At 48.7% G+C, this 19,735-nt stretch overlaps 1 protein-coding gene across 1 annotated transcript; it reads right to left on the bottom strand.

The window, feature by feature from the left end:
* Positions 1-82: 82 nt before the first annotated feature.
* Positions 83-19,734, bottom strand: ERLIN1 (ER lipid raft associated 1). Its single transcript, XM_056352163.1, is given in 13 exon segments — positions 83-3,815; positions 3,817-3,960; positions 4,153-4,232; positions 4,549-4,638; positions 5,192-5,283; positions 6,309-6,367; positions 9,121-9,194; positions 10,310-10,435; positions 11,337-11,398; positions 17,200-17,246; positions 17,785-17,866; positions 19,099-19,222; positions 19,647-19,734. Coding segments are annotated over 12 exon segments (1,092 nt in total). The 5' UTR covers positions 19,212-19,222; positions 19,647-19,734; the 3' UTR covers positions 83-3,692.
* Position 19,735: the final 1 nt, after the last annotated feature.

Genomic DNA, 19,735 nt, shown 5'->3' with positions numbered 1-19,735 from the left:
GAGCAAGGCGGCTGAGGTGGGGACCTAAGGACATGTCACACCTACAGTGACAGTGGCCCTAGGACACACAAAACCACCAAGGCAATGGTAACAAAATAATTTTATTCTGCTTTATCAAAAGAACTTAACACTGTGCATGTAAACTTGAACAAATGCATCATGTTTCTTTAAAGAAGGTGCAGATCCAGTGGCAGACCCCTTTAGTCATGGGACCACACAGGCCTTTTGAACAGAGAAAAACCAGTTCCGTCCCATGTTCCTGGTTGCAACTATGTTCCTGCTCTGCAGCTCCCAGCTCAGAGAAGCAAAGCCCAGACAAGGGTGTCAGAGCTGTGGTGATTCCCTCCTCTTGCATACCTACTCAGGCTTCTGAAGAGGTGGCTGCGGAAGCAGAGAGGGATAGAGGCTTTTGCAGAAGGCACTAAGCATCACACACGTGTTGCTGCAGGACTTCAGACTGCAGGAGCATCCCCCAGTGTCCCTCAGACCACACGTGTAGGGTGGCTGATGCATACCCAGCCACAGCAGGATGATACTTAGCCAGAATGACTGCCACCAATGGCAAAGCCATGCACCCACCTGGGTGGCCACAAGGAGGCCCAGCAAGGTTCAGGTCCACACGGAAGCAGCCCTTCCTTTACCGGCCTGGAAGGCCTTCCTGCTCCCTGCACGGGGATCTCACTGTGATCGCTGCAGGAAAGCTGTGAGCTGCCTGGTTATTGCTTCTAGTGGTTCCCCTTGTGCCCTTGCTTCTTCACATCTGCAGGCTGGCAGAACCTACCCTGTCCAGCCAGCATTTGGTAGCATGGGTAGCCAGCATGGGTAGCCAACCTACCCACTTCCAGCCATCAAACCAGCCTTTGATGCCAGCATTGGGTAGTACCCAACCCCAGTGAGTGCCACAAGGAGACAAGTCTACATCCCCTCCAGGAGTGCTTCTGTTCTATAAAGCCTGCCTTTGTCTCCAAATTCAACCAAAGTCGCTGCTGCTGGGTGAGAAGAGGCCGTGTTTCTGCCGCAAGGTGCCTGCTGCAAGCTGGCAACACCAAACAGATGGAAAGCCAAAGAGATGCGACTCCACTGGCTCAAAGCCCTTCCCACAGGAGAAGGGGGACCTTGCAAGTCAAACAGTACTTCCAGGAGACATTTCAAACACCACAGCTATGAAATACACTGCCATCCCCTCCCTGCCCCGGCACCCTTCCCCTTGGAAGGGTACTGCAGGGTCTAATGGGGCTAATGCTGTGCTTGCCTGCTCCTCTCCTACTACATCAGCCGCATGTTTCAGCTCTGCCTTGCCTGATGGCTGAGCTGCCTTCCAGCACAACATGCAGACATCCTTCCTGCTCCTCTGCCCACCAGCATCCTTTGAAGGCTGCCCTTTGCCAGAAGGGCACCGTTTGCCCAAGCCTCTAGCAAGTGATGACACAAGTTTCCCCATGCAAAAGCTCAGCTTAGTACTCCCCAGGATGGGCTCTGCCAGGCACATGGCTGTGCCACATCCCCTGTGCACCAAGCATATACAGCAAAAGCAAGAAACCTCTCCTCCTGGCAACAGCAGTTCCCTTCCTCTCATCCTCAGAGCACAAGGAAGAACACTCATGCATGACCTACCCTGAAGCTAGCATTGGTGCTCAGCACCTTCAGCTAGCCTCTCACTGGGGCAGGGTCCTGGTCCCTGCCTCCTGCCACGGCTGGGTTTGAAGAGGAGCTGGTATCCTGGAGCAGAGCACCAACTGGGCCTTAGGAGTTTGCAGACAGACGGAGGAAAGAAAGACCACCTGAAACTGCTGCAAAGTCCTCCACTCATGTATCACCCCAGCTGGCCAGCAGCAGCAGCAGGAGAGGCAGGGTCAGCGCACCCCTGCTCTGCCCCAGAGATGGAGGCGGCAGTCAGGGCAAGAGCTGAGACAGCGTAAGGCACCGTACGTTACCAAACTTCCTTGAGGAGAGACACCGCCATCCTCCATGTCAAGCCTCACAGGACAGGAAAGCAGCACTGGAAAGCCTGAAGCCCACACAACTCGTCGGGGGAAATCATTAGCAGAGGTGAAGCACAGGCCATTTGTTTTGGGTTGAACGTTTCACCAAGGCAAAAGCTAAGCATGTTCCTCCCCTTGCCATAACACGGCAGATGGTGCCAGCAACAGATCTCAACACCAGCACCAACTAGCTGAGCGCCCAGAGCGTCACCACCAGCCAGCCTGCCCAGTGAACCGCGCCAGGGCCAGGCACTGCACGCGGCTGCACCCAAGGGGACAGGAAAGCAGGACGGATGTACAGATATCCCAGGCTGGTGGAGGAGAGGCAGTCTCTGAAAATACGGTGGGTTCAGAGGCAGAGAGTGCTACCAGCTGGGGAATGGCATTCCAGCTCAAGCAACTTGCCAGTTGCTTCCCCAGCCATCATCTGGGATCATCACAGAACTCAAAGAGAAACAGGTCCTAGAAACAATCACGTCCTTACTGGCAAAGGTGAGGACAGAGGAAAAGAGGAAAGCAGGTCGTACCAGATTTCCCCCACCCCCTGAGCATGTCTACTTCTCACCCTGCAGCAGCACACAGGGAGCAGGGGTTGGATATATTACAACGCAAACCAGAAGAGCAGATCATCCTGCCAGCACCATTTGTGAGTTAAGAGCCCCGCAACGCAGCAAAGCCTGGCCACTGATGAGAGGACCAGCAACAGATTCCCCGCCATGGCTGTTCAAGGACACGAGACAAGGTCCCACTCCTTCTTGGGGCAGTGGATTTTGCACAGGGGAGCATCAATGCTTCACCTGCTTCGCAGCCGAGTTGTCAAACATCTCATCTGCCACAGAGCGGGGTCCCTTCACTCTTCTCTTCCCCTTCACTTTGCCAGCAAGGCAGAGCAGTGGAATTTCAGCCCCCTTTCCCTGGTGAAAAGACCTACAGGGAGGCTGGGGTCTGAGCAAAGATTTCCCAGCTCTGTTCCCAACTGTCTGCTCGGAGGTGCTCCACGCACTCTGAAATCTAGTTTAGGATGCAAGGCGAGATCCAGCCACCCAGCTGAAACATACTACAGTCAGTCACAGGCAGCTAGCTTTTGCTTGGAGAGGGGGAGTTATAAAAGCCCATTAGAAATTGCTTGCTCCAGGTTGTTATCTAGTGCCACTGCCTACAGGAAAGAAGATAATGGCTATGCAGATCCTATTCAAATAACGTATTCCAAACCAAACCACTCCTTGCCAGGCCTTGCCCTGAGGAGGAACACACAGCCTCTGCTTGACAAGGAGAGCCCACTCCACTGGAGTCCTTGAGGAGAGTTAAGATAGTGTTGGTAGAAACACGTTTCAGAGTCCACAAAGCAAAGCTTCATCGGCAGGACGAAGGAAACCTCCTTGCTCAGCCTTAGTGAGGAGCACTGGGGAATGGCCAGTGTGCGGCAACATAGCACTCAAAGCTACATCTCCTAGCTCCAGAGTAATGCTTGCTAAATAACTGCACCTGCTGCGGAAGGCTTTCCTGGTGTCTGTCTTTTAATATTCCAGTATAGGTATGTTAGTACAGGATTATCCCTCATTTGGAAGCACCAGTTTAATAGGGGAAGAAATGGAAGAGGCAGAGCACTTGCAATGTGTTGCTAGAAGAAAATCAACCCAACTGCCACCTATATACAAGGTGTCCAACACGCGCTGCATCCGCCCCACCAGCACAGGGCACCATCCCCATTCACAGCTGGGCTAGCTGTTGAGCTGTACCGGCTGGCTTTCTATCTCTGTCAGCCAGTGCTTTCCTTTGCTCTGAGGTGGCTTTCTCCAGAGGTCTCTGGGGCCTCCTGTGAAGGAAGGCTGGTTTCTTGGGCAGTCCTCACATTGGCTTGTTGGAAGGCACAGGAATCCAGAAACACGTTGGGGATGCGGTCACCAAAATACAGCTTGCTGTTCGCAGCTATTGCTTGATATTTCATTAGTTCCAGATACTCAGGAGTAAGTTTCAGCTACAAAAAGAGAAACCACAGACTGTAAGAGACAACTTTCTGGGCACCACGTCATCAGATTTCATCTCAGGCAGCTGCTTCCTGGGTTGTGGACTGTTATGTGTTTTTCCAGTGCTGCCCACCTGATCCTAATCTCCTGTGCAGAGGAAAAGTGTGAGCAAGTCTTCTTCTGACCAGCTCTCAAGTGCTCACCTTGTTGGAATCAGCCAGCTTCTGAGCAGTATAGTACTCCGCATCAGCTTTTGCTTTCTCTCTTGCTAGGAACGCAGCATCTTAACACAGCAACAGAGGACAGACAGGAAAAGAAGCATTAGCAAGTGAACAGTCACTAGCACCTGAGCCTTCGTCCCCTGGGGAAAAGCTGAGCTGTCCCAGGTGTGCCCATGGCACAGCCCGGCTGGCTGTGTACCTGCACTGCTGGCTTCCCGGAGAGGTACCTACAAAGGGGAGAAATGACCCCAGTGCATAACCTTGTGCTACTGCACCTTTTATTGTTTTTGCAGGACAGCAATGCCTATGAGCCCAGTCCTGAGGTTCTTCTGTCTGCCACCACCCTTAGCTAGAAGATGACCCCAGCAGCACGGTTACCTTCAATCTCAGAAATTCGCTTCTCTGTTTCCTTCTCCATAATCTTCTGTTGATAGTGAATCCTGGCCACCTGAGCAGCCTTCTCTGCCTCTGCAATCACAACAGACTCAGCTCAGATACTCACTTCTCAGGGCTTGAGCATCAGCACCCTGACCCCAGCATCTGGTTGCAGAATCTGCCACACAAGTAGTTTGCTCTCTGCTGCCTACCCCTTTCTGCTTGGACCCTACAGTGCCAGTTTGTACTCTAAGTGATACAGTTACAGAAAGAAAACACAGTGCTGATGTTTTTAGAGTTGCACTGGATGACATCCCTTTTACAAGTGTTAAGTCCCCCGGGCACAGGGACATCTAACTTCAAGCCCAGGCAGTTTTTCTAGCAGGGCTGTTACCTCTTGGCCTGCCGCAGCAGGAGCCCCGCTGAAGGACAGAGGTGTTCACTGCTGCGGGGAGGGAGGCGGGACATAGACACTGCCGCACAAACACTCACACTTTCTAAGTGACTGTCGGTGCAGCCTGGCCCTGCCTCCTTCAGGGAGCTGTCAGCAATGGAAGACAACATCCTACCCCAGCTTATTAGGGAATGTAGGAATAGAAAGTCAGTCTGGCCCCCCATCTGCTAGCACTCCCAGCTGGTGACATACCAATGAGTGCTTTCTTCCGGTCTGTCTCTGCCTCCTTCTCTACCACTTTCTGCTTCTGGGCTGCAATCAGCAGCTTAGTCTTCTCAGCCTCCCTGCAGGGTGAGAAACGTTTATCACAGGGAAATGGAGCCGGGGAGCAGCTCTGCAAACCGAGGCATGAAACGCTAGAGGCACAAGAAGCCGATCAGTTGCCAGCACCATGTCCTCATAGCCATGAGGACTAGTTCTGTTTGCAGCTCTATGAGCACATGCGTAGCCAGCGAGTTAAAGGAAGGGGTTATTCCCCCTCTCTCTTTGGCACCGGCGAGGCCACCCCTGGATGCTATATACAGTTTGAGGCCCTTGGGATGTCGAGTGAGTCCAGCGCAGGCCAGGGTGTGCCAAGAGGCTGAGGGAGCTGGGCTTACTCAGCTGGAGACGAGGAGGCAAACGGGGATCCAACAGCATCTCCGCCTGCCCAAACGGGTACTGGAGACACCAGGGTCAGACCCTGCTCAGAGGGACACAGCGAGAGCCCCAGAGGCACCAGCACCAGCTACGGCATGGGAAAACCCAGCTGGGCCGAAGGAAACAGCCTGTTCTCGTGCAAGTGGGGTGACCCTAGGATGGAGCCTGAGCAGTTGTGGATCCCCATCCCCAGGGATGCCCCGACTTGGCTGGACACATCCCCCAGTGACCTACTGCAGCTGTGGCACTGGCCCTGTTTTGGGAAAGGGCTTGAACAGGAGATCTCCATGGGTACACAACAGACATACAATTCTGCAAGTCTGCCAGAGAGGAGCTTATGGATGAGACATCAAGACCCCTGAGCCCTGAATTGAGTTCCTGAGTCTTCTAACAGGTCCTCTATAGCACACCAGTGTCCTCTCTACATTAGGGAGTAAGAACACAGCCTTGATATGGACTGAGCAGCTGTCTTTGTGAAGGGCTGAACAGCTTCAGGGTGAAAGAGCTATGGAAATGGATAAACAGAATGCACAAATGCACCTAGCCAAGCACACGCTGACTAGAGCTCACCTTTCACCTTCCAAGCATCAGGTTAAGAGCTTTCTAATAGCATTATGCCTGTTCTGGATGCTCAAAACCAATTCATACGATTTCATGTACAGCTACTCACATTAGCTCAAAATTTCTTCGAATGGCTTCTGGGATTTTGGGTTTTGTAACACGCACGGCCTATGGATAAAAAAAAAAAGTGAGTGCACTTTAATTTAAACATTTTGATGCAAGCTGTGTAACTAAGAAATGTCTTTGCAAAACCAGGCTGTACTACTCTAGACATCTCCACATTGATCCAAGACCACACATAAAGGTTCACAATCCTCTTGTACAACACAGCTGAGCACAGCTGCTCTCACAGAGGTGCCTTACATTTGTATTTCCCATCTTTGTACCTTTTATGGCACCTAAGTGATCAACTAAGGCCCGTGCAGTAAACTGGCTAAAGAGGTCCACCACCTTGGTTAGAAGCAGCTTAGTTCTCCATTGCAAAGACTCTTTGAACATCACCAGACAACACTTCCCAAAGTACTGCTCGACAAAGGGGCTCACAAACGCAATGAAATCAAATTGCAGGAGTAAGACTTGCAAAACAGAGACAGGCTACAAGCTCAGGAGCGGATTTCCCAGGGGAAAAGCTTGCAAAAGTGACATGCAATGAAAGACATAGTGGTGAAGACAGGGGAGAGCAGCAGGGCATGGGTGGCTGCTCTTGTTGGCAACTGTGGATCACCAAGAGTTACGTGCATGGCGATACTGACACAACACTGGTACATGCCAGAGACAACTGCTAAGCTGCTCTGTGGAGGACTCTCTCTGAAATATGAGGGGCAACACCTCCAGGAGCAGGACCAGGAGCTACTGCTGTTCAACTGGCATGCTGTGTGGCTCATTACTGAGCTTTGGGAGATGCAGATTGACAGTCCACAACCCTCCTGCTCCACCTTCCCTGTAGATCTAGTGCCAAACCTGCTGCTTCTCTCTGGGGTCAGTAAGTCTGCAAAGAACTGAGGGGCTTCCACAGAGGCGAATGGGGTATGGAAACATCTAAGCAAGTCTTTGTACACACAGAAAAGTTGTTTCAATGTGACAGGCACCCCGGTCCTTGCAAACACCATGCCTGGGCAGAAGGAGCCAACCTATCATTAAAGCAAGACACTCATTTGGGTTGGAAGGGACCTTCCAAGATCATCCAGTCCAAAAACCTCCTGCTATGGGCAGGTAGCTCAAAGCCCTGTCCAGTCTGGCCTTTAACACTGCCAGGGATGGGGCATCCACGACTTCTCTGGGCAACCTGTGCCAGTGCCTCACCACCCTTATTGTAAAACATTTCTCTCTTTATCCAATCTAAACCTACCCTCTTCCAGTTTAAAACCACTGTCCCCTGTCCTCTCACTACAGGCCTTGCTAAAAAGTCTTTCTCCACCTTTTTTATAAACCCTCTTTATATACTGGAAGGCTGCAATAAGGTGTCCCTTGGAGCCTCCTCTTCTCCAGGCTGAACCTCAACTCAGCACTGGGATGTTAGACCAGAATATCCTTCAGTGAAAGGATTTTCTAAGCTGCCACTAGGAGCTAGGCCTCTCCAAGTCCCTAGAAAGGTACTGCATAAGAAAGCTCACCTCACCAGCCACTGCAGAGCGCACAGGAGGATATTCTTTCTACCTCCATAATACCCCCCGCACCAAAACAAAGATTAGTTTTGAGAAGTGCCATTTCTCCAACACTGCAAAGATTCCTCTGTAATCAGGAAAGCTGCCAGGTCTGAAAATCTTCATTAGCTTCATCTTGTTCAAGCCAATGGCTCAATCTATTTAATGGCTCAATCACCTACTTAAATCTAGTAGATGGAAACGCTACTGTGCACTGTCGATATTGTTAACAATCAAATGTTAACATTGGGACACACTGGGACTAATTTGCTGTGCAACAGCTTTGCAAAAAAGAGCATGAAGGAATCAAAACACAAGCTGACTATATGGCAGCATCTTTTCCCTGTGGCCATGAAATCCAGCTCCACCCTGAGCTGCACTGGCAAAAGCTCAGCAGCAGGCTGAAGGCATTTTTTATGCTCCTCTACTTGGCACCAAGGAGGCTGCATCTGGATACTGCACCCAGCGTGGGGAACCCCATAAAAGTGCTACCAAGAAAGTGGAGAGTGCAGCTGAAAGCCACTGAAATGGCGATGTAAACACTGCAGAGAATGGGAACAGGTTGACGGTACGGGACTTCTTCCCTCCTGTTGACCCTCCTCAAATTTGGGGGTGACATGTGCCTATTTCCAGTTATTAGGGACCTCCCTTGACCACTGTCATCTTTCAAAGTGGCTTCACAATGGTATGGGCCAGCAACTCAGCACCCTGGGATGCACCCCACCTGGTTTCAGACTTCTGTGTGGATCTGCTCAGTTGTCCTCTACTGTGGGTAATGCTTTACTTCTGCAGACTCTGCTGCTAGGGTAAGGAACAGGGAGGCCCAAGGGCAGATCTTGGCAGAAAGAAGTCAAAGGTGTTGAGTACTTCAGTCTTTTCCACATCCTTGGTCACTATGTGACCCTGCTCCACAGCTTCCTTGGCCTTCCTCTTGCTGTGGATGCACCTCAGAAGCCCTGTGTATTGCCCTACACAGCCATCATTAGGTCCATGCGTAGCTGAGCTTTGGTTTTCTTAACTCTGCCCCTGCACTCCCAGCTCACTGATCCCTACTCCACCTTTTGTGAGTTTCCTTTTTGCTTTCCAGCTCAGTCAGGAGCAACTTGTTCATCCAGTCACTGTCATTTGGACAGTCTTCACCTGACAAACCTCAACTCAAGGTTCAACTATTTCACATTATGTGGAAAATGGAAGCAAGAAAACCTCATCAATCTGGTGAAAGGTAAGCAAATTAGAGGTGGAAAAAAAAGAATAATTTTTGTTAGAGAATGAACCTACCTGGATAGTGAGACCTGGTGCCATGACATTGAGGTCCTTCTGCAGGGCCAACTTCAGATTCTCATCTATCTGATCTGTGTTTGGAGGACAAGAGAGAGACTGCTTAGCTTATCGTCTTTTCTCCAACAGCTTATGTGGCAGAGTGTCAGCTGGCCTTGAAAAGCAGGTGTCTCTATGGTGTAAGATAAAGATGCTTTTTGAGATCATTCAGTACCTTGTTTCCCTTCCTATACCACCTGGAAAATGTTCCTGAAAGGAGAGCCACACACTAGTGTCTCTAGAAAGTTTCAGCTATTGATGAACTCATGGTATCTGAGCTAAGGGCAAACGCTTTCAGCGTCTCAGCAAGAGAAAGCACCCAGGGCCTGTGGTGGCAGTCCCTTCCCTTCACACCAGCCCTGCTGACAGCAGCAAACTCTGCCTTAAGCCTCTAGTGACCTGCAGGATCCAGTACCTGCTACTGAAAAAATGCATTTTGCCACTTCCAAGCTCCAGGAAGATCTTTCCACAGAAATGGCCAGTTACGAACAGATTAAGCTGCAGGTACTACCAGGAAACTCCCGACCACAGGTATTTGGCAAGTTTGAGTACAACATTCAAAGATGTACAGTCTCTGACAACCTTTTACCTTCCTGCTCTGCCACTCAAGAAGGAACAGGATGCTGTTATGTCTTTGCTGCTACAGGTAGGATCCAAGCAGATTTGCTCGTTCCTGAACCACTGCTATTCCCTTGTGAAAACACTAGAGCACTGCAATGAACTGAGAGCACATCCCTTCCGGTCTCACTTGCTAAGAACAGCCAGAAGGAAGCTTTTAAAAGAAAAATGTCAATTGAATGACAGAACAGGGGCCTAAAAGTAGAAGTAGACAAGACAAAACCATCATCATAGTGAAGGCAATGGGCACAACTGCTCGCACAAGAGCACAGTGGCTACTCTGTGCATCCAGAACTCAGTCCTAAATGGAAAAGGACTGAAATCAAATTCCCACATGCAGATGTGGAAAGGCAAAGAAATCTGAATCATTAAAGTTACACGGGAAGTGGCACATGGATATATAGGGAGGTGGATTCTAGACTGCAACTCCAGCCCAGCGGCTGTTTGCTCACAGGAGCCTGCTGTAACATATTCTACAGCACAGGGAGATTACACAGCCTTTGGCGGGTGCATCCAGCTGCCATCCACTTACCAAAAAGCTCAATGTATACTTCCTGCAGGGTATGGGCACTGCAGAACTGATTCAGCTCATGATGAATTTTATTGAAGATCAAGGTCTTATCGTAGTCTGCAGTGTAGTTTCTCACAATATCGTACACTGAGGAAGTAAGCAAATTATCACAGGTCACCACTGACATGTATTGCTTTCTGCAATGCCACAACCACAAAACAACAGCTCACAGCATTAGGAAAGTAGTGCAGCACTGGGACAGGTGGGCGGGAAATCTCCATCCTTGGGAATTTTCAGGACTTGGCTGGACAAAGCCACAGCTGCTCTGCCCAGCTGTTAGCCAGAAGCTTGCTGTGAGTGGGAGGAAGGTCAGAGAAGACACCTGCAGAGATCCCTCCACCAATGCTGCTGGGAACATATGACTTCAAAGAGCAGAGTAACTACAAGATACACTGCACAGTCCTGTTTTATGATCTGCATAAAGAAATGAAACAGTAAAGCCTGTCCAGGACTTGCATGCATAGGAACAGATACTATTCTAAAGTGAAAACAAGTATCATTCCCAAAACTATGACATGAATTCACTCTTCAATGCCTCAGTAACACTAGCGTTTTGCATTAAGCTATGCTGCTGAAAAAAAAAGCTGTATGGGTGAAATAATCTGGTGAAGTAAGAAGGTAAGAGGCTCCTACACAGGCTCTGCTTTTATAATTTTCCCAGGAACTGAGCTGGCAAGCATCTGGGGGCTCTGTCCTGTATGTTTAGTTACACAGGTGGTCTCCCCTTCAGCAGCAAGCAATAGGATCGAGCACCTATCACATTTCTAAGCGTACAGGGCAGAAGCAATCCTAGAATTTATCTTAATCTTTGCAAATCTGTGGCTTTTCAAAAAGCTTGCAGACACATGCATGAAACTCAGTGTTAAGTACTGGGAAACATAGGAATAACAAGACACAGAAAATGGAAGTCTTGCAAACGAAGACAGAGCTGCTACAGGATGAGTGAAGACTATCACAGTACTGCTTGTTGAAACAGGACAGGAAATACCTGCATACGGTGCCAATTTATTCACAACTTCTATTCGATCAATGTAGATCATAACACCGCCACTGTAAGTGAAAAAGAGAATTCAGGAATTGTTACTGCAACTGTTAACAGTGGTCCATATTTAAAGCAAAGTCTTCTTTATCCCTCTTTTACTAAATGCTACGAAACTTTCCCAGAATAATTCTAACTTGAACATTTTGCAATTAGATGGCAGCAAATCCCAGCTTTGTACAGACTGGTCTCTCTTTCTCTCTCCATAAATCAAAAGCATGCTCCAGCAAGTCTGCAAAGCACTTTCACTTCACTTTGTATTCTACCTAGCCAGCAAAAGAAGAAGTTTTTTGACCAGGAATGTAGCTGCAACTATCAGAAAGGGGGAGTCCACCATAAAGAAGGGAAGGCAACAAGGACAACAGATGACATCTGCAAGCAGCAGAGCAGACACAAACTGCAGATGCACCACAGCTCTTCTAGGCAGTAAATAAATAGAAAAGCCCTTAGTTTACATCCACACATTTACCAACTCCAGCAGGAACTTGACAAGAACCCTGTCAGAAAGGAAGACACAAAGCATGTAACAGACTTTAGTTTACATTCCCTGCTTCAATGTCATGTCGCAAACAGCTCGCCGGTAACACTGCAACTGTGCACACACGCCCAGGCATGTGCACTGTCAAGAAGCTCCATACATCTCACCCCCAAGGAATCATGCACTGCTGGACTAGCAGAGAAAAACAAGAGGGAATCAGAGGCAGGGCTTGATCCCAGCCTGTGCTCTTACTGAAGTGGCTTTCAGCAGGTCATGCCCACCCCTAGGTACCTGTGACACCAGAGAAAACCACAAACTACAGTGAAGAAAAAAGCCTTAATTTTCAACAGCTCTTAAATCTCTCAAGAGTGTTTATTTATAAAGCACGATACTCTTGCAATTTTGTTCTCGGGGCAAAAGCAAATCACAAGCCAGAAGCTTTAGCAGAAACTGTTTATAGAGACAGCTAATCTCCACAAGTGGACCTCCCACATTTCCAAACTTGGTGTCTGTGATGTTTGAACTCCAAATGTATCCCCCATGACAAACCCAGTTTCTTACTTTGCAGATCTTAATCTCAGGCAGATGAAAGCTAAGCCTGCAGAAAAATCACCTGAACTTGCCTGTGTCTGTGCTCTTTAAAAAAGCTCTCCCAGGCACAGCCTATGTTCACTCTGCAAATCTACCTGCTTCATGGCAAGCTATGAGCTAAAAAAGTTGGTGACGGACTGAACTTGTCTGCTGGAAGGGAGAAGCCAGCAGAAAAGATAGTGGTGGTTTAAAGAGAGACTTATTTCCCAGTGAGATACTACTATTAAGAGTATTCATCTCTTTTCCACTCCAGATTTCTCTTTAGGTCATGGTCATTCTTGCCGGCCCTCTCTCAAGAACCATTACTGTTATTTTTAAAGAAGACAGGCTTATGGATCCTTTATAGGTATGTCAGGCTGCACAAGCAGTTATAATGGTGCGGGGTTATGTGTTTTTCTCCGTCTCATCTGTTCTGCGCTCTGCCCCACCACATCAAATCAAATGGCTATTATTGGAAATAATGTCCAACAGCATTCCTCAAGATCTTCTGAACCAGCTCTCATCCTCCTGATTTGTTCTAGTCACCTTATGACATCTCCAGCAGGGCAGGGAAACCCAGCTACCATCTTGGGGTATCTCTAGATATCCTGGTGAGGAACCAAAGCAGAGTGCGTGGGCTTCTTCCACCAGAATCTCCTCCACTGCACATCTTTATGCTGGGGTCCTTCACACTTAAATTTTACAAGGATCTTAAAAGGACAAAGAGAGCACCTGAGACAATCTGCCTCCTATGCAGGACTCATTCACAGCCCCTTACCACCTCATGCACAAGAAAGGCTGGCACCTCAGACCAGAGAGGACTGCTTGCTGCCTGACTCAACCAACACTGCCTACAGCAACCCTGCCAAGGACCTCAATCAGCACGGGGCACAAATGAATTCTATCAGTCCTGCTGCTGGTCAGACAATGACTTAGAGGAAACAGGTACTCAAGAGCCCAAACATGCTGGCCACCTATTTCCCCACTGAGGGCTTAACGTTAAACGAAGCCTACAGAGAACTTCCACTGTGTTTTCCATCCATCCACCCAGCTGCTGGACCCATCATCTCTTCATATTGTGCAGTGGGGATAGCTCTTGACCATGCCACTGTAAACACAGGAGCCAAACTGAACTGTAACACTGATGTTAAAGTGAGCACCTCAGACAAACCTCCTCTCAAACAGCCTGGTCCAGAAGATGTTAGTAATTCCTGGGGTGCAGGAGACAGCAGCCTGGGCAGTTTTGGGACGCCTGCTCTGGCAGAGCACCATGCACTGATTCGGACCGATTAACATACCTGGTTGACCTGCAACTGTACAAATCCTCTCATCATCCACAGCTGTCTTCCCTGCCCTTTAGCATCTACAGCTTAAATGCTGGCTCAGACAATGCTCTTTCCACTTCAAGAAATCACTACCGTTCTCAAAAAATCCTTGTTTGCCAGAGCCTGCTTCTTGTCAGATGCAGATCCAGTGCAACACACCACCGCAGTTGCCACAGCCTTTGTAACACTGGTGTCTGCAGCCTCTGTGAGGGCTACTCACACCCACGAAGGTGCTCACTGCAGAGCTGCTCATGGTGCCGGTCAGACAGAGCAGCACTGAGTTGAGCAGTCTCTTTGATTGGGGAGAGAGGAACAAGAAGAAATCCATAGGAAGTCTGAGAGGAGGATAACACGGTGACTATGTGTACCTGGGAGAAGTTTAAGCATGATTAGGAAGCAATGCTGCCTAACTTTACAGGACACAGTGAAAGTGTACGGGGAACGCTACAGGAGACTAACATACACTAGCAGGCATTTCAGTAGACCTTTAAAAGCTTCACACATTTCAGGATTTTAGCTTAGGCCAGGACAGAAGACAAGGGGAAAAAATGAAGAATGTTGCCATAAAAAAGGGGCCGTGAAAAAAGGCAAAGGTTTAACACATTGCTAGAGCTGAGCACAAACAAGACCAGACCAGGTTAGGCAATCAGAGCATGTAAAAATTTGGCTTAAAGGTCAGATCTAGTCTACAGAGATACAGGGATTAATGCAATATATCCAGTTGCAATATTCATGACGTTTTTCCACATAACTGGCTAACAAACAGGTATCTGTCCGAGAACAGCATTCCTCCAGTGCTGTTTCCATTCCTGCCAACCATCTGCAGCAGAAGCACAAGACGATTCTCGCACCTTTGCAAATAAACATCTAAAGCTTGATCAGTACTATTGCTTGGCATCCTGGCTATTTGCTGTTTCTTGGCATTGTAAAAACCTGCACGATATTTAGCACAATTCCTTCCAGCTAAGTTTGAAAGAAAAATGCCACTTACATAATTATCTCATGCATTATCTGCACAACACTATTTTCAACCTATTTATAGCATTCCACAATTAACATACCTGTGAGTATATTCATTCTCAATTAATTCTTCAAGTCAGTCCTTTGGAATACTTTGCGATTCTAAAACTAGTTTATCAGACTGATTTTCCATCACTTTTTAGAGATCAGCAGACCTGCCATGAGGAAACTGCTGAACTTTCTGAGGAACTGTGTGCACATTTTGTTGTTGGGGAAAGCCAGGTACCTCGGACACCAGAGACAATCCACAGCCCTGAGCAGATACATATTCCACCTGTTGTAATGAAATGGTTTTCGTCTTTGAGGTGACAGCTGTTTTATGAAAATCAGTCATCTGGTCCCAAAGTATTTTAAAATCTGCATTTAATGTATTCACTTAACACTGTCAATTATAAATGGGACAGGTAAGGCAGAAATTGGGGATAGGACACCCACACAACCTTCAGAAGCTTCGTAATGTGGATGAGGATACAGGGAACAGGAATATGAATATGGTGGAAGAGAAACCCAGCCTTTAAAATCTGATAGTTTAATAACCAATTAAGGAAATTTAAACTCTTTAGGACCTATTGTAATGAACTCTGAACTGGGATAGTGAAATTTCAGTTGATTCATTTGTTATTTAAAAGCTAATGTTTTATTAGGGAAATGTGGATTCAAAGCTTTGGCATGGAGCAGCTACAGACTTTGATTCCAAATGTACCAAATTTCAAGGCTCCTGCAGTCAACACCTTAAAAACGGAAAGGGCTACTGGGACCTTTGGTCTGAAGTGTACTCAATTATTAACCAAGAACTGCTTCACCAGCTGTCTGGTGTTTTAAAGCATGTTTATTACCTGTAACTTCACAACCACCTGTATTGCACAACTGAATCCTGCAATGCTGAAATGTAACAGGAATTTAATGAACTAAAAGTACAGAATTAATCAGAATATTTAGCTCCGAAATCACAGACGCACAGAATAGTTGAGGCTGGCAGGGACTTCTGGAGGTCATCTTGTTCAACCTCTCTGCTCAAGCAGGGTCAAAGCAGCACAGTTAAATTTTGACTATGTTAGCACATCTAACATGGTTAAGCTTCCGCAGAAAGCTTTTCTTGGTCTGTTGAGAAGGCCTGCAGGACAGCAGGACACCATTCCTGGCCCAGAGATGTGATGCTGATTTACAATGTCCAGCATGTAAAGTATTACTCCTATTTACGCTATTTATGAGCTAAAAGTTGCCACTAAACACATCACTAAAACTCTGCTGTGGCACAAAAACTGTGCCATTTAAAAGACATGGATATAGAACATAAGTCTTACTCCTCCTTCCTGCAATTATTTTTCACTTGATCTAAAAGCTTTACCTGACCCCAAAGCCCTGGCTGCAGCACTGAACACTAGCATTATCTACAGATACTCCTGAAAGAGATTAGAGATCCAAAACTAAAACCAGCCAGGGCCCACGAGAACTTTATGTTAATATTTAAGCTCAAGTGATGTCTGATACTATAGGAATAATTCCAAGAACTCATTTCAATAAGGGCTAAACCCGATCAAAATTAACTCTGCTTTATTAATGCTGCCACTAATGTTCAACTTTTAATTTCAACGTGGTCGTTATGTGTCGTCATTCAATTATTATTGAGTAATTCATACTGAATTATTTTTTTTAAACAGAAATATTGTTGATTACCCTAAAGCTAGAATACAAGAAGAATCACCACTTTTGTTTTTATCCTGAAGAAACAATTTGGTCATCACTTTATCTTGTGAATGAACCAACACAACAGGATCTGCAACCCAGCTGAGTTAGCCCTCTCCTGTTACCACTCTGCTTGTTAAAACTATACAGATCTGTGCTGACAAAATAATCAGCTTAATTATGAAGCAGGGAGGTGCCACCCATGCATAGGACTCTTTATTCTTTCTCACTCTCTCTTTACATCAAGTGAAATGTCAATTCCAAAAATGCTCAAATGATTCCAGAAGACTGATTTTCTCGAGTTGTTTTCAAAATAAACCATCTCCCATCAGGATTCCCATTCACCATTTACTTTTGCCCACTGCTGGGTTGAGCACTTTTATTCGCCATGAGATTCAGACCAGAAATACCGCAAAGCAGAGGGCAGATCAAAGCACAAGCAATGGACTATCAGAGTAACGGAGGGAAGGAACCAAGAAAAATCAAGAGAACATCACTAGAAATGCAAATACCCTCTGAACATCAATGTCAGCAAAAGCAAGAGTGCTCCTCCCCATACCTCCTGCTCTTGTATTTCTAAGTACAACGTATACACTTACGTTTGGGACTTATTTTAGGCCATGTGTCTTTACTTTTCAGCCTCTGTGTCACAGCACTGTAAATGGCTAGCGGCAAACTACACAATAAGAGTGCCTCTACGCATCACCAGAAGAAATATAAAGGAAAAACATACCTTGTCCCACAAGGCACATTTTTCACTTCATCAGTCTGCAACGTCGTCTGAAATAAGAAGACAACCAGTGCTCACAAAACAACTCCCATTCTCCAAGGAAGATCATGCTGTGCCAAGACTCACAACCGTTACAAGGGAACACGGAGCCAAAAACATGCCCTCTGCCTCCCTCCCGGCTTTTGCAGGTATGGGCAGATAGCAGACTTCTTTTCAACTGCCTTTTGGGAGGTCGAAAGGCAGCTGTGCTCATTTCTCTGCTCTCAGCTCCTGCAGCACTAAGACCTGCAGCTCTCCTAGGAAACAGCTAGGGCCACAGACACAGACTGTCCTCCCAGAGCAAGACATCTCCTGTCCCTACTGACACACATGCACGTTGCGGAGATTCCACCAAAAGGACAAGTCTCAGCACACAGCTGGGCCTGGCACCCAAGACAGAGGGAACCAAAGACTTCCTAGGAGCTGCTACTCTGACTATCACATTTCCGAGCCCCTCTGCAAACGCCTTGCCTGAGTCACTCCCATCCAGCAATATCCCTACCAACATCTGCTTCCACTCAGCCTCTTCCAAGATGAGAAGATACTAACCTGCACGGATTTGAACGTGGTAATGAACGGGAGCATGATGTGGTAGCCTGGTCCGCTCGGACTAGTTAACAATGCACCACCCCTACAGAAAGAGAGAGACATGGGGAAAAGGCTCAAGCAACTGGAAAACAGTAAGTGCTGGCTTTGAGAGCAAGCAAGTACATTCAAACTTCCAGGGGTCACAGCTATGGCAGCGCACATTACATTATTCATCTGCACCAAATTTACCACCAACTCCCCTACAAAAGGGCTGACTGAGTACTATACTTGCCTGCTGCAACTCAACAATCATTTGATTATTAACACTTAGAGAAGGCAGATACTGCAATGTTGCAATGATGGAAGAATTTAGCAAAGAGCTTCAAGACCACAGATTTTCCTCTCTAAATAGTTCACTGGTAACCATGGAAAAAATCCAGCAGTTGATGTGAAACTGCTAGCTTGAATTTCCACAAGGCATTTGGCACAGTCCCTTACGCAAAGCACAAAGGAAACCTGCAGTCTCTTATGGGGAATGGCAGGGGGTTAAAAGACAGGAGACAGAGGACAGCTCTAAGCGACTGATCCTTGGCATGCAGTAAGGTCTCCTGCAGCGTCCTTCAAGGGCCCGTGCTGTTCAACACGCTTGTAATTAAAGGAAAGAGCAGCACAGAGGAAACTGGTGGTGAGTGCAAAGGACAGAAAAGACAGGACAGAAATATAGCAGAAAGGGAAAAATAACGCAGAAAGGCTGGTGTTGAACTGCTCTATCCCTTTATTGAAATCTGAAGCAAAATTTAGTCAAGAGGTATTTAATGACTGTGACTACTCACTGCTGTGGACTGACAGTGAGTTGCTCTACAGACGCTACTCAGCACAGCTCTGAGCCCCGAGCCCAGGAGAAGACTCATTTCAAAGCAACAACGAAGCAGGCACTGCCAGTCCTGGGACAGAGGTAACAGCCCTCAAGGTAAGAGGGAGAGATCGACAAACACGACAAGAGTGGACGGACCAAGAGCTTTGGTCCTCTAAGCTTCCAAATCTAAACTGTGCCCCACAAAAAGGGAGGAAGGGGAGGGAGGAGGAGTAGCTGAGCATTCAGAAAGACCAAAGCGCGTAACAGCTCTGCCCGGAGCCAGGCTGGCCAGGCCCACGCCGTTTCTGGTGCGAGAGCAGAAACAACAGGGCCTGTGCCCACCTGTGGGCAAAACGCGGAGGGAAGCACGGGAGAGCAGTCACCTCCCGAGGCAATCCGGGGCTAGGGATGGGGCCCAGCTTAGAGCGAAACCCAGGGAACGCCACAGGAGCCGTGAAGGCGCCGGCAGGGAACAGTACCTGTAGTACACGGCCAGGTGCCCCTCCTCGACCCTGTGGATGGAGGAGTACAGGAAGAAGACGAGGAGTCCCGTGGCAGCTGCAACTACGGCTCCCGCCTGGGCCATGGTCATCCTCGCATCACCTGCGGGACACGGACCGTCATCGCCCGCGGCACCCGCCGGGTCACGGGGCGCCGGCACCCGCCACCCGCACCCAGGTCTCCGCGCCCTCCCCCCGCCGCGGCCCCTCGGCCTCCGAGTCGGGGAACGTCCCCGAGGCGCCCAGCGGACCCGACTCCGCAGCGGGGCGGCACCGCCTCCACGCCAGGCTGCGTTACCGCGGCACGGTATTACCGCGGCGGCGAGCCCCGACTGACGCGACCCCCGGCGCCGGAGGCGAGGGCACACCCGCTGCACCGGGGCTGCCCCGCCCCTCAGGCCGCTGCCTGGGCGGTGGCGGCCCGCGGCCGGACTCCCCACGCCGCCCCGGGGACCGCGGCCCGGGGTCCCGCCGCCGCTCTCGTTCGCGGCCCGGCCCGGCCCCGCCCGCCGCCGCGCGCCCCTCACCTGCCGCCGCCGCGCGCCCACGTGCGGCCGAAGCCCCGCTCCCGCCCCGCCGCGCACGCGCACCGCCCCCCAGCTGCGCGCGCCGCGCG

The sequence above is a fragment of the Falco biarmicus genome, chromosome 9 (assembly GCF_023638135.1).
Source record: "Falco biarmicus isolate bFalBia1 chromosome 9, bFalBia1.pri, whole genome shotgun sequence".
Classification (NCBI taxonomy): domain Eukaryota; kingdom Metazoa; phylum Chordata; class Aves; order Falconiformes; family Falconidae; genus Falco; species Falco biarmicus.
The sequence above is the reverse complement of the archived record's forward strand: the minus strand, read 5'-3'. Positions and strand labels throughout refer to the sequence as shown.